The sequence below is a fragment of the Mustela nivalis genome (assembly GCF_964662115.1).
Source record: "Mustela nivalis genome assembly, chromosome: 8".
Taxonomy (NCBI): Eukaryota; Metazoa; Chordata; class Mammalia; order Carnivora; family Mustelidae; genus Mustela; species Mustela nivalis.
This window is the reverse complement of record NC_139027.1, coordinates 18,975,336-18,989,918: the sequence shown is the minus strand read 5'-3', so window position 1 is coordinate 18,989,918 and position 14,583 is coordinate 18,975,336. Positions and strand designations below refer to the sequence as shown.

At 41.4% G+C, this 14,583-nt stretch overlaps 1 protein-coding gene across 12 annotated transcripts in view; it reads left to right on the top strand.

The window, feature by feature from the left end:
• The window catches only part of DTNB (dystrobrevin beta), a 236,288-nt gene that overhangs the window by 187,833 nt on the left and 33,872 nt on the right, over window positions 1-14,583 (top strand). For all 12 annotated transcript variants that reach the window (XM_082745106.1, XM_082745101.1, XM_082745109.1 and 9 more), the window contains 3 exons: window positions 3,689-3,774; window positions 4,890-5,003; window positions 10,653-10,749. In XM_082745106.1, coding sequence (XP_082601232.1) covers window positions 3,689-3,774; window positions 4,890-5,003; window positions 10,653-10,749 — 297 coding nt within the window. The remainder of the gene's footprint in view (window positions 1-3,688; window positions 3,775-4,889; window positions 5,004-10,652; window positions 10,750-14,583) is intronic.

Genomic DNA, 14,583 nt, shown 5'->3' with positions numbered 1-14,583 from the left:
TATTCTGTCTCAGTTTACTCTGTTTCATTAGCCTATATTTCATCATTGGATTTATCACTACTAATGATCTGTACTTACACCTTTGGTTCCTTATCTTCCTCTTCCAGCACCAAGTAAGTTACGTGAGGGTGAGCTGTATCTTACTCACTCATGCATCCTACTTCCTAGAACAATATCTAGCATGCCATAGGTGCTCAGGAAATACTTGCTGAATAAAGGAATGAACTAGTTGATCATAGGTGCTCAGGAAATACTTGCTGAATAAAGGAATGAACTAGTTGATTTTTGAAAGAAATTATCCTTAGGCCTCTTGTAGTTGAAGTGTTCTGTGTCTTTATGAACTAGTAATTGCCTTTCTGACTTTTTCTCTTCAGTATCTCAGAGGCATTTTAGAAAGAGAGCCCTGGCCTTTTTTTTTTTTTAACAAGCACTTTGGAGTTTAAGATAGTAAATAAATAAAATCCTGAGTTTCTCTTTTTATTTAAGGTACTCTGTGTTTAAAATTTGACTGGGTGAAATAAGCCATCGTCAACCCCTACCTCTGGGGGATCTCCCTGTTGTCAGACCAGTGGAACTGGTGCCTCGGGATAGAAATCTTCCGGTCACACTTCTTAGTACTTGAGTAACAATACTTCTTGGTGCCAAAGAATCTTGCCTGGTTAGGAATTGCTGCTGACAGTAACTCTTGATTCCTGTATTAACCTCCTCTTTGAAAGAAGCCTCAGCCTTGCAGTAACTCAAAAGTGAAAAATATCTTTAGAAATTTCCAATGAAGGGGCACCTGGGTGGCTCAGTCAGTTAAGCGGCTGCCTTCAGCTCAGGTCATGATCCCGGGGCCCTGGGATGGAGCCCCACATGGGGCTCCCTGTTTGGCGGGGAGTCTACCTCTCCCTGTCCCTCTGCCTGCTGCTCCCCCTGCTTGTGCTCACTCTCTTTCTCTCTCAAATAAGTAAGTTAAATCTTTAAGTAAGTAAGTTAAATCTTTTTAAAAAAAGAAATTTCCAATGAAATACTCTGAGGTTTTTGTTTGTTTGCCATCACAAAGCCAATTCATGCTAGAGCCCATTTCCTCGTCCGCAATTTTCCCTGATCCCACACTAATAAGGAGCCATTTGTTTTCACTCCAGTTTTCAGGGATTGGAAATCTGTTATTCACAGCAGATTCAGTCCCAGGCAAGCCATTTTTCTGAGGCTCAGCTCTGGCTCTCATAAAACTCTGGAAAGAATATAAAAAATTGCTCAATTGGCTGTTGGTCAACTCTAAAGGAAGAAGCATCACCTTTCTTTTTTCTTTTAAGAAAAAAAAAATAGGTTAAAAAAAAAAAAAGAAAGGCTTCCCACCCACATTTGCTATGCTGTTTTACCCCTGTTTATTTAGGAAATGCCACATGAAAAGAATTACTTATTGCACCTTTAAGCTCTAGACAGGAAACAAGGTTTCTGCTTCGATGGTAGGTCATGTTTTGGCTAGAACCACATAGGTGCAGAGTGTGAAGCATAGCCATTGCAGAGCCTTCGTTTTGAGCTTCCATTCTGGCTAATGGAAAAAAAAAGGGAACTATTGCCTATGCATCCTTTCTCCTAGTTTGTGTTGATTGGCTTCCATATTCTTAAAGGAGGTAACAAGGGTCTGGAATGTCCGTGGATACGCAAATCAAAACCACAGATGATTTTGCCAGAGAACATATGCAAATGCCCAGTAAGCACATGAAAGCATGCTTCACAGATTAGTCATAGGGAAAATGCAAGTTGAATTCACAATGAGATACCCCTTCACACCCACCAGGATGACTATGATCAAAAAGATGTACAATCATAGTGTTGACAAGAAAATAGAAAAAATGGAACCTTCATACATCACTGGTGAGCATGGAAAATGGTGCAGCCACTTAGGAAAGTAATTTGGCAGTTCCTCAAAAGGCAGTTACTATATGATCCAGCAATTCTACTCCTAGACATACCCAAGAGAAATGAGAACCTATCTGTATACAAAAACATGTCCACAAATACTCATAACAACATTATTCAAAATAGCCAAGAAATGGGAAGAACCCAAATGCCCATCAACTTTGTATGCATAAACAAAATGTGGTAGGTCCATGTAACAATATTGTTCAACCACAAAAATCCCGAAGTATTGATATAGGCAATAAAACAGATGGACTCTGAAAACGTTTTGCTGAAAGAAGCCAGACACAAAAGATCACATATTGTATGAATCTGTTTATATGAAATATCCAGAAGAGGCAAATCCACAGACATATAAAATGGGTTAGCAGTTGTCAGGGTGTGGATGTAGGGGGAAAGGGGGATGACTGCTAATGGGTACAGATTTCTTTTGGAGGTGATGAAAATGTTCTGTGGTTAGATAGTGGCAATGATCTCACAATCTTGTAAATATACTAAAAACCACTGAATTGGACACTTTAATGGATTTTATGGTATGCAAATTATATCTCAGTTAAAAAAACAACAACATGGCACCTGAGTGGCACAGTTGGTTAGGTGTCCAACTCTTGATTTCAGCTCAGGTCATGATCTCAGAATCCAGGGGATTGAGCCCCGTGTTGGACTTAGCACTCACAGCACAGAGTCTGCTTGGGATTCTCTCTCTCCCTCTCCCTCTGCCCCTCCCCCTGCTTGTGTGCACGCACATGCTCTCTCTCTCTCTCTCTCTCTCTCAATAAATATATTTTTTTAAAAACCTCACAAATCGGGGTGCCTGGGTGGCTCAGTGTGTTAAAGCCTCTGCCTTTGGCTCAGGTCATGATTCCAGAGTCCTGGGATCGAGCCCCACATCGGGCTTTCTGCTTAGCAGGGAGCCTGCTTCCTCCCCTCTCTCTGGCTGCTTCTCTGTGATCTCTGTCTGTCAAATAAATAAATTAAATTAAAAAGAAAAACAAAACACCCCACAAATTATTTCACATGCACTAGAATCTGGTGAAAACAAAAGACAGTGACAGGTGTTGATGGTGTGGAGAAATCAGAAGTGTCCCTCATTGTTGGTGGGATTCTAAAATGATACAGCTCCTTTGGAAAATAGTTGGATAGTTCCTCAAAATATTAAGTATAGAGTTAGCATATAACTCAGGAATTCCACTCCTAGATATTTACCCAAAAGGGAAAAAAAAAAAAAAACCATATATCAACACAAAGACTTGTAAATGAAAATTTACAGCAACTTCATTTGTAACAGTCAAAAACTAGAAACAGTGGAATACTCTTCAGCAATAAAAGGGAAGGAGCTCCTGATTCATGGAGCAACAGTGACAAACCTCAGAAACATGTCTCATGAAAGCCAGAAACCAAAGACTACATGTTGTTGGAGTCCGTATATACGAAGCTTCTAGAAAAGGCAAAACTATAGACAGAAAGTTATCAGTGATTGCCTGTGGTTGGGGATGAGAGTGGCAATTGACGACAAACCAGCAGGAGGGAATTTTTTGTGGTGATGGAAAATGTTCTAAAACTGGACTGTGGTGATTGGTTGCACAACGGTTTAAGTTTACTAAGACTCTGTGAATGGTATACTTAAAATGGGTGGATTTTAGGGTATGTAAATTATACCTCAAAAATCTGTTTTAAAAAGTCAATAGTCTAGGACTCAGGATATAGTTGACCTCCCCCCACACACACACACAAACAACAACAACAACAGAAAAAAACAAACCCTTTCTTTTCACCGTAGACCCGTCCTCCCACTGACTTGAGCTTTAACTTCGATGCCAACAAACAACAAAGACAGCTTATTGCAGAACTGGAAAACAAAAACAGGTAAGAATGCAGAGGTCGAGCCAGCTTCTGAAGTCCAAGATCATCACGTGAGTATCTGATTCTCATTTTCCTTGTGGATTAGCTGGCTTTTGACTATAAAGGAAGATCCTGCCTCAGTGAATATAGGCCAGTCGCACTCATGGGAATGCCCCTACTCTAATTTGTAGTTTTCTGCATGCCATACATTCTGATAGCCCCACAGCCTTGCTCGCAGGCCCTCAGGTGGGTTCTTTACCCCAGTGCCTTCTCCCACCACCAGTTCCCCTCCCGTGATTCCCTTTTCCATTCCAACCCCCTTTTACTCTGTCTAGTCATCTTATCCGGGCCCACTGTGTTGTGTGTGACTGTCTGGTCTCTCACCACAAAGCCATTTAAAGACACAGAGGAGGGTGCCTGGGTGGCTCAGTTGGGTAAACGTCTGCCTTCCGCTCAGGTCATGACCCCAGGGTCCTGGGATCAAGCCCTGCATCAGGCTCCTTGCTCTGCGGGGAGACTGCTTCTCCCTCAGCCTCCTGCTCCCCCTGCCTGTTTTTTTCTCTCTCTCCCTCTCAAATAGATAAATGCAATAAAATAAATAAATGGGGGAAGGCAGACAGGCAGGCAGGCATGGAGACCAGACAGCATACCAGTATGCCCTGAGAGGCAGAAACCAGGAGGAGATTGGATGTAACATAACAGGCATAGGAAATAGAAATGGCAGCTGTTGTCACTCAGTGGCTCAAGAGAAAGAAGAGAAACAAAGACGGGTGGGGGTGGGGGGTATGGAGGTTGGGGAGTACAAGGTGGGGTAGGACAGTACGAGGGGGGGTAGTTAGCATAGGACCAACATTAGGAGGTTGCGGGGAGTTCTTTTATCTTTTCCCTAGAAACGAACAGACCATTCTAGTGATTGTTTTCTTTTTGTGGAGATTTTTCAAGTTCTTGAGAAGAGTATTTATATGACTCTACCACAAAGGATTGTTTCATTGAGGAAATACAAAATACAGCAGTGTTCAGAAGGTGGCTGTTTCACATCTGGGTCATTTGGAAACAGAACAAGATTGGTAGAGGCCACTGTACTAGCGTTAGAAGTCCTGACAGGAAAGCGAGCTATTTCTTTCATCTGTCCTCTCTAGGGAGATCCTGCAAGAGATCCAGCGTCTCCGTCTGGAGCATGAGCAGGCTTCCCAGCCCACCCCCGAGAAGGCGCAGCAGAACCCCACATTGCTGGCCGAGCTGCGGCTGCTGAGGTAAGAAGGGATACTGCACCACTGTCTGCAGAAGACAGAAGAGGGTCTTGGCAGGACTAGTGCTCTTCTGTCCTACGAGTATATTCTTCTGGTGCCTCATAGAGCAGAACTATGTTGAGTGAGAAGGGTGCTTGCTACCTCAGACACAAAACCACATGGGAATCCCTTGCACCAGGGCTGTGGGATCTTCCCACTTCAACATAAATAGAAACTGTTTCAGTGCTGGGGGACTAAAGGTCACAGGGTCTGACTAGGGGTAGAGAGCAGCTTCAGCCCCCACTCAGTTGCTATTTTGGAGGGAATGGAAAAATCTTCTAGAAGAGCGTTAACATGAAAATGAGCCAATCAAAGCTATCAGGGTCTTATTTCCTATTAGTCTTAGAAAGATGTGTGTATACTCTCTGATAAGTGAGACATCTTAGACACTAAGTTAGTGACCTGCTCTTCACCAGACCTCTAAATTTCCAAAGAGTGGGTTCTTTCTGTGGAGGTTATAACATTTTACAATCCACAGTTGATGTTTAATGTGCTATCACCTGGGATTCTGCACAGCTATCCTTTTTTATAAGTTAACATATAATGTATTATTAGTAGCAGAGGCAGAGTTCAGTGACTCATCATTCTTATATAATATCGAGTGCGCATTACATCACGTGTCCTCCTTAATGTCCACCACCCAGTGACCCCATCCCCCCATCCCCCTCCTCTCCAGCAACCCTCAGTTTGTTTCCTATGATTAAGAATCTCTTATGGTTTGTCTCCCTCTCTGGTTTCATCTTGTTGTATTTTTCCCTCTCTTCCCCTATGATCCTCTGTTTTGTTTCTTAAAGCCCGCCTATAAGTGAGATCATTTGATAAATAATTGTCTTTCTTTGATTGACTTATTCTGCTTATAGCTGTCCTTTTTTAATTCTTTATTTGGCTTAAGTCATTTAGCTTCCCAACCATGATTTCTTTTCCTAAAGAATAGAGAATATTGTTTTTCTATAACTGTCTTTCTGTCTAGATTTATATCATCAATAAATAAGTCATAAAGAATTAAAACTGCAGGTGAAAATCATTAGAGGCACAGAGATTCCCATTCTTCTGAAAATTCATTTTAGTTTCTATGTTTAATTGGGCTTGAGGATTTGGTTGCTGTGCAGTCCTCTGTTGCATGCCTGGGATGTTAGCAGGTTGGTGCTACACTCACTAGGAAGTCTGTGAGACGGTATGCTGCTGACTCAAGCCCAGCATAACTCTAAACTCCCAGCATAAGATAGAACTTTCCATTTCCCCACCACAGCTCAGGCACAAGTAAGTATTTTATGTCTAGCAAAGCAAAAATGGTTATACTCCAGTCTTAACTGTTGCTGGAAGTGGGATTGATAAAAGTCCTTTACTAACCCAGAGGGATCTAAAAATATCAGAGATTTAGTAGGCAAAGGGCTAAATCTAGGGGGGGGTCTTGGCATGTAGGCAGGAAGAAGCAAGAATTTAACGTAATCCAAGAAGGGTCTAACTCTTGAGAAATCAGGAAGTATTTAATCTCAAAAGCAGCTTCCATTATCACGGAAGAAAGAGGAACTATTTCCGAAGTGTGCAGGATCAGTTGGTTATGCCTACAGACAAAACATGCTGGCTCTTCGCTTCACCCTATAGAGAAGATACCACCAGATGGATTAAATGTGAAGACAAAACTTTAAAACTTTGGAAGAAAATGTAGGGAATGTCCTTTTTTTTTTTTTTTTTTTAAAGATTTTACTTATTTCTTAGAGCATGACTGGAATGCGGGGGCAAAAGTAGAGGGAAAGGAAAAGCAGACTCCCCACTGAGCAGGGAGCCCAATATGGGGCTTGATCCCCAAACTCTGGGATCATGACCTGAGCAGAAAGCAGGCGCTTAACTAACCATAAAAGTTGTTGGTAAATTCATCTGTATTTATATTAAGAACTTTTGTTTGTCAAGACATAGAAAGGGCAAGGTTCACTCCTAGGTATCTAACATCCTTCTGGTTTTGACCAATATATACGAATCCAGCAGCTGTCAATACCCAACTAGTACTATACCTACCTAGAATGAAAGTAGATGGAGAATTTTGTTCTTAGAATTAGTGCTTATGAATCCTGACCACCAGGGTTGTCTTTCCTCTTGGATTATTATTTTTAATGGTACACTCATTACAATAGCATATATGACAAAGCATATGAAGCATAATGATAAAATGAACACGCATGAACCCGCATCCTACTCATATATTGTTAAACATGTGTAAGTGCCCCCATTTCCTGGCTTCCACCTTCCCCACAGAGCTCACCTCTATCCAGAATCTGGTTTATCATTCCTTTGCTTTTTAAACAGTATTATCAAATATATGTGTATTCTCACATAGTAAAGTGTTTAGTTTTACATTTTTTTTTTGAGCTTTAGAGAAATGTTATTATATGTAGATAGTGGAACCTTTCCCCCTCAGTATTACAGTTCAGGACCCTTCCATGTTGTTGCTTATAGCTGGAGTTCATTCATTTTCACCACATATTATAATTACTTGGTTCCGCAAAGCACAGGGAAAGAGTCCTGCATCCAGTCTTAAAAGTAAAGGGAAGAAAGACTTTCTAGGAAATTGAATGAGTCAGTTTCTTTTTATTGCATTTATAACTGCACTAGAAATTTAGGGAATATGAAGACTAGAAAACGATTCCATCCTAAAAATTTATAATATAGTTTTGGAGGGGCGCCTGCGTGGCTCAGTGGGTTAGGGCCTCTGCCTTCAGCTTGGGCCATGATCAGGTCCTGTGATCGAGCCCCACATAGGGCTCTCTGCTCAGCGGGGAGCCTGCTTCCTCCTCTCTCTCTGCCTGCCTCTCTACCTACTTATGATCTCTGTCAAATAAATAAATAAAATCTTTTTAAAAAATTTCATATTATAGTTTTGGGGAGAAATGTGAAATACTTTTCTAGTCAGTTAACTAATACTATATAGAGTTAGTAAGTAGTATGGAAACTATATTGTAAGAAATTTAGGTAGGTGGGGACTCCTGAGTGGCTCAATCAGTTAAGCATCTGCTTTCGGCTCAGGTCATGATCTCAGAGTCGGGGGATCGAGCCCTACATTGGGCTCCCTGCTCAGCAGGGAGTCTGCTTCTCCCTCTCCTCTTGCCCTGCTCATTATCTCCCTCTCTCTCTCAAATAAAAAAGTAAAATCTTAAGAAAGAATATAAGTAGGGAAATGCACATACACACGCTGGAAGCAGTTAGACCCATGGACGTGGTGGAAGTTGAGCTAGACCATGAAAGGTAAGGATAATGAGGACGGAATCTGGGAGAAAACATTTCAGGTTAGAAGTGGATTTGGGGGGAAAACCGGGGTGGCTCAGTGGGTTAAAGCCTCTGCCTTCAGCTCAGGTCATGATCCCAGGGTCCTGGGATCAAGCCCCGCATCGGGCTCTCTGCTCAGCAGGGAGCCTGCTTCCTCCTCTCTCTCTGCCTGCCTCTCCACCTACTTGTGATCTCTGTCTGTCAAATAAAATATTAAAAAAAAAAAAAAAGAAGAAGTGGATTTGGGGTTCAGCATGATTCCCCCGAATAACTATGATACATTTCAGACAAGGGAAGGAGTCTTGGAGCTAAGAATTTGTTTCAAGCATCCCTTGCATTAATCTTTAAAGTGCCAGTGATAGAGATAAAATTAGTTGAATAATTAAGGCCAGATTCTAAAGAGCCTTATGTGATGGGTGATTGGAAGCCCTCAGAGGATTTCAAACTGTGATTGGGTTAACTTTGCTAGATGTTAACTGGGTACATCCTGGAGGCGTGATAGTCTCTTATTCATTCGGTGCACCCCAAGACTCATTCCCCCGACCTCAAGGATTTTGCATCATGATAGGAATGACAGCAACGCAAGGTAAAAGAAACTAAGTGCCACAGAGAAGCTCCAGTTGCTGTGGTGATTAATTAAGCAGGATCTGATACGTGCTGAAGTCATCAGGAGCAGCTTCCTGGGAAAAGCGACATGTGGGTTGGACACTAAGGAGTGAATAACATCTGGAAGAAGGGAGGAATGGCTGAGTCTGAAGTGATAGGATCGGTTTAGGTAAAAGGGAACCATTAACTAGACATCCAGACATGGAAGGGAGTAGAGGTGAGGCACTAGGGATAGGGACGTAGGTAGGGTCTGGAGCAGCGCTCTCTGACACAGATGTAATGTGAGCCACATAGGTAATTAAAACTTTGCTAACAACCACAATGAGAAACTGAAAGGAAATAGGTGCCCTTAATTTTAACACTACCTTTTACTTAACCTGATTTACCCCAAATATTAGCATTTCAACATTAAAATATGTTAAATATTAATATTTAACTCTCAATTTATTATTGTCTCAATACTATCTCAATATTATCTCAATAATATATATTATATATTATTAATAGATTATTGATATAAATTATATTTTATTATTAATATTAATATGTTAAATGTTAAAAATATATTAAAATAATCAACATTAAAAATATTAATGAGATATTTTACTTTTTTTTTTCTTCACACTAAGGTTTTGAGATCCAGTGCATCTAATTTAGAATAGCCCCATCTCAAGTGTTCAGTAATCACGTGTGGCTAGTGGCTACTAGAGTGGACAGCGGAGGCATAGATTGTGCAAGGCAAGAGTTAGAGATGCTAGAAATTCTACTACTGAGATTATTTCATAGGATGATGAAATGAACAGTTTTTCTTTGAGCAGCCCTATAGAGTCATGGAACACTTTCATATCTTTTTTGATCCTCAAAATACTGCCATTGTTTATAATTAGTCCCTTTTAAGTGACGAGAAAATTGAGGCTCTTATAGGGCATGTGGCTTGTCGAAGGTTGCAGTATTTAGTAAATGGTGGCCCTCAAGTCTCCTGATTTCTATTCCATTTCTCCATAATGATGGAATCAGGATTAATCAAGATAGGAGACCACTGTGCATGTGAGGTAAGGTGTGCCTGGATAAAGTGAGAGACGTAGGAAGAGAAAAACACATAAATTTCTAGGAACGAATCATCTGTATTGGGTGATGAAGAATAGGGTAGAAGCAGAAAAGTATTAAAGAGGACCAAAGTTTTTAGCCATGACAACTGGAAGAAATCAGGAAAGAGAACCATTTATGGACCACAGTCTTAAGTTTGTTTTGGGAACATATTGAGCTAGAATCGACATGAAATCTGTCCTCAGGAACAAGTGAATTCTCTTAGACACAATTACCCTGATGTCAGTCACACTCTTGAGGCTGGCGTCTGGTGCCGAGCAGTTTTCATACACTTTCTCACTATCAATTTAAATTTGGACTATTTCTAAATGTGGTATTTGACTTCCTGAGGAATTTTTTAAAATAGCCTTATTAATAATATTAATAATACTTTTTCTCTGTATTGCTATATCAATATTGGTGTGTTTTCCGAAGCATTTTTACATACTATTCTCACACCAGTAAAGGAAAGAAAGCAAAACAAATATTATCACCACTTTCTAACATGACGTAGCAGAGGTTAAATGACTTGCTCAGCGTCTCAGACCCTGGTCAGTAGCAGAATCAGGTCAAAAGCCATTTCACCTTGGCTTGGACCTTTCTTTGCAAGTCCCGTTATCTTCAGAGTTCCCTTTCTGATGGGCTTTTCCCCTCGGACAGGCAGAGGAAGGACGAGCTGGAGCAGAGAATGTCCGCACTGCAGGAGAGCAGGCGCGAGCTGATGGTTCAGCTGGAAGGGCTGATGAAGCTGCTGAAGGTGAGCGAGCCTGTGCCCCGCCTCCCGGTGCCCCGCCTCCCGGTGCCCCGCCTCCCGGCCTCCCCACCCTCCGCTCAGCCTCTCTTCCCCTTCACCACGGACTCCGCCGCTGCCTCCCCTGTGATTGTCAGGACCGGGTTCAGTTAAAGCTGAAATACCGCAGCCGGTAAAGTTAGCCGTGACTCCACAAAGTCGTCGAAACTAGTGTGAAGCCTGATGGTAAAAAATGAGCAACGGGAACTAGAGTCCTGTCCTTGAGCAGTTGCTTTTATGAACAAATATAAAGGTTTGTAAACAGGATATTAACTATATATACATGAATCTTTTTCAGCGGTTTCAAGTTTCTCTTAAGACAGGTTTTCAGATATTCCACCTAAATGCGTAACCATTATGAAGTGTCCTATTTTAGTAAGTATTACAGCAGCAAACCAAGCTAATCAGACTCATCCTAACGAATAAATTTATTAGGAGGAACAAAATAGCATATCAGCTCTAGGTTTTTATACTGGGACTTAAGTAACTCTGGGATGATTCAGATCTCACTGTTTTTGTTGAAGCATGTATTACAGCCCCTGCACCCCACGAGAGAGAGAGAGGCAGGCACGCTTGACATTTAAATGTCCTCACCTAGACAGTTTTACTGGTATTTGACAGAAATATTTACCCAGATACGGAGCAGCCATACCAGAGCACATTTGTTCCTGCTGCTAATTCCTTAGGTCTCTGTGCCTGTGCTATAAACCACTGCATTTTGTGGTGTGACACAGCGTTGGCAAGCCAGAGTGGAAATCACACAGTGTGGAGTACCTCAAAAGCCAGGCCAAGGGGAGTGGATTTAATCCTGTGGTAGGGGAGTCATTGAAGGTTTGGGAAATAATGTTTTGGGAAAATGTGTAGAGCAGATCAGAGAAGGGAGAAGCTACAGGAGACATGGAGACAAATATAACCATCCAGTCGGAAGTGAGTGACAGGGTCCAGAATAGGAGTGGTGGCTCCAGAGAATATCAGCTTGGAGACTTTTCTTCAACTTCTCTATTCTAGACGAGTCCCTTCATGATGAAGTTAGTGGCATTAGCAGCTTGGGTAAATGTAGTGTCTGTGTTTTAAACTGACTCGTGACTTGCTCAACACAATCTCTGCTTTAAGTCTCGAGCTGAGGGTTTTTTTTTGTTTTGTTCTGTTTTGTTTTTTTTGTTTTTTCTTTTCTTTCCCTAGCTTCGGTCCCGGGGAATTTGGGTTTTGCATGGACATGTTTCTACATTAACCCTTTTAACAGAATTTCTCCTAAGAAATATTTCATGTCTAGGTGGGTCTTGTTTAAAGAAAACTTTACATGTAAAACCTGGCCCACATCCCTCCAATAGCTGTCAGGTATCCAGCTACTCCAGTCTTGTCTCCCGCTCAAGGCAGCAGAGATGTATTTAAATGCATTTGGCTCTTGTAACCTCTGGAATCGTGTGGGGCTTTGAAAGCCCTGTCATGTGGGATAGTCCCCTGTCAGGAGATAAAGGGATCCACCCACCCCTTGCCTGGGTCAAACTCCTCTTAGTAAAATGCTCTAGACATTACCCAAACATAGATGGGAAGGTACCCTACGGTAATTTTTGTGAAAGGCAAAAGATTTATGCAAACTGAAAGGAGGTCAGAATATATTTCCCCAAAGTACAGTGGTGTGCTTTCTCATCAGCTGGGTGGTCCTCATGGTTCTTAGAGTTCCTGGTTCAGAGCCCCATGTATATCACTTGACCTTGTAGTTAACTTCTGATGCCTGTGTTCAGGGGCTAAGCAGAATGAGCTGATGCCTGGAACTCTGATCACAACCCCTGAGTTTCTTTGTATTTCTATCTATTGTCTTACAGTAAAATAAGCAGGATCCTCGTGCCCCATTTTGCAGAATCCCCTGCCAGCTTCTTAAATGCCTTAAAATTTACTCACCTGATAGGCTGAGGCCATTCAGAGTGGGAGGAAGAATTTGTAACACAGACCAGGAATGTTGTCTTTTTATCCATTGATTAGAACTTGAAAATCTCATACCTCTAGAGTCCAGCTTCCTAAAAGGATGATAGCACAATCCTAATTTGTGTATTATATGCACCCCTATAAGGTCACCTGTAGGAATCATTGACTTCCATTAAAATTTCAAAGATGTTTTCCTACTATTAAAAAGGAATATTCACCAACCCATAGTAAAAGTACACTTTAGAATCCTAATTTTAATTTCAAAGGATTGTCCTGCCTTCATTGATGTTCAGTGTGTTAGCATTTAATTCTCTCAACCACATGGTGGGGTACTCATAAATGAAGATACACCACACAGTGATTTCCATTTCACAGCAAGTTCTTTCTACTGGTCAGGGAAATATAATGTACATTGTCTGGTTATCTGAAAAGTGATAATTTAAGGAAGCATACATAGGAAGTGTCATCATTGTTTATTAATTCATCAACACTAATCTTAAATCATTTTGGGGAGTAAGGCAGGGTAAAAAGTAATCATACATGTATTTAATAAGAAAATATTGGTTCCTAAATATCATGTCTAGGTATTTGGTGATGAGTAAGATTTAGTCCCAGTCACCAAGGAGTATCAGGGACCTTCTTAATAGTTTCTCTTTTTTGTTTTCTTAATGACATAATATAGACTGACACCCAGGTATGGTCAGAACATATATCTTTTCCTTCCACTTTCCCCCTGACTAATGTATTTAGGTGACTTCTGTCTCAAACTTATTTCATCTGGAAGTAGTTGCATATTGGTGTTTCACTTTATAAATCATGTTCCCAATATTCTTCTGCTTCATTTTCCATTTTTCCAATACGTCTTTTAAAACATAGTCACCAGGTGAATTCTATAGTTTTGGATTTCAACCTCATTTGCGAGCAAGGTTTAGAATATAAATTTTCATACAGATAATTGCAGTGGTTATGGCCACCTAACCAGACATCCCCCACGTGGCAGAATCTTACATGTTTTTAGGTGACATAAGCTCTTCTAGATTGGCAATTTTTAGTTACGGTGTTATGACTTCCTTTAAATCAGCTGTGCCAGTTGCCATCAGTCAGTGTTTACTGACTGGTAGCAAGAAAGTTCCAGGACCTTGTATCTGACCTGTTACTGTGTTGACAGAGCCTTCAAGGTTTTATCGGAATAACTTCCAGTGAGTTGGGATACTGTAACACCATCCTAAGCAACCCTTTATCAAAGCCTGCACCCTTCTAATCCCAGGGTACAGCAGAGGCCTCTGACTCCGGGAAAGGCTGCCCTGTGCGCCCCTCCCATCCTAACCTGGCACATGGCTTCTGCAGCTTTTCATGGTGTCATGTCTTTGGACAAGCTGTCCATAGCAGAGTCACCAGATGTGCAAACATGAAGCATTGCTTTCTGAAATTTCCTTATTCTCTTGAGCCAAAGCAGTGTTACCTCCAATACTAAACCGGGAAAAAAAAAAAAAAAAAAAAAAAAAAAAACAGTGAAAATAAGGAGGTGTCTTAGAAACAGTTCTGAGAACCTTCATCCTGGTCTTCTGACCACAGCTGCAATTTCAGCCCGTCAGCATTGCCTCATGCCTCCCCCGCATTTCAGTGTCCGTGTCAACACTGAGTGCCAGGAATCAAAACACATTTTATTGTTTAATAACTCTTCCTATGGCTGTCTGCCTTGCCTAGTGAATGGAAGAAAAGTGTTCTGCCTCACAGGGAAGCCTGGCCAGGAAGGGAGATCGCCTCCCAACTGCAGAATTCCAGTCCCTTCAAACCAGAGCCAAGCATACCAGATACAGTAGCTAAAAGGTGCTGACTTTGTAAGGCTAACTCAGCTCACGCTCAGGGCCCCTC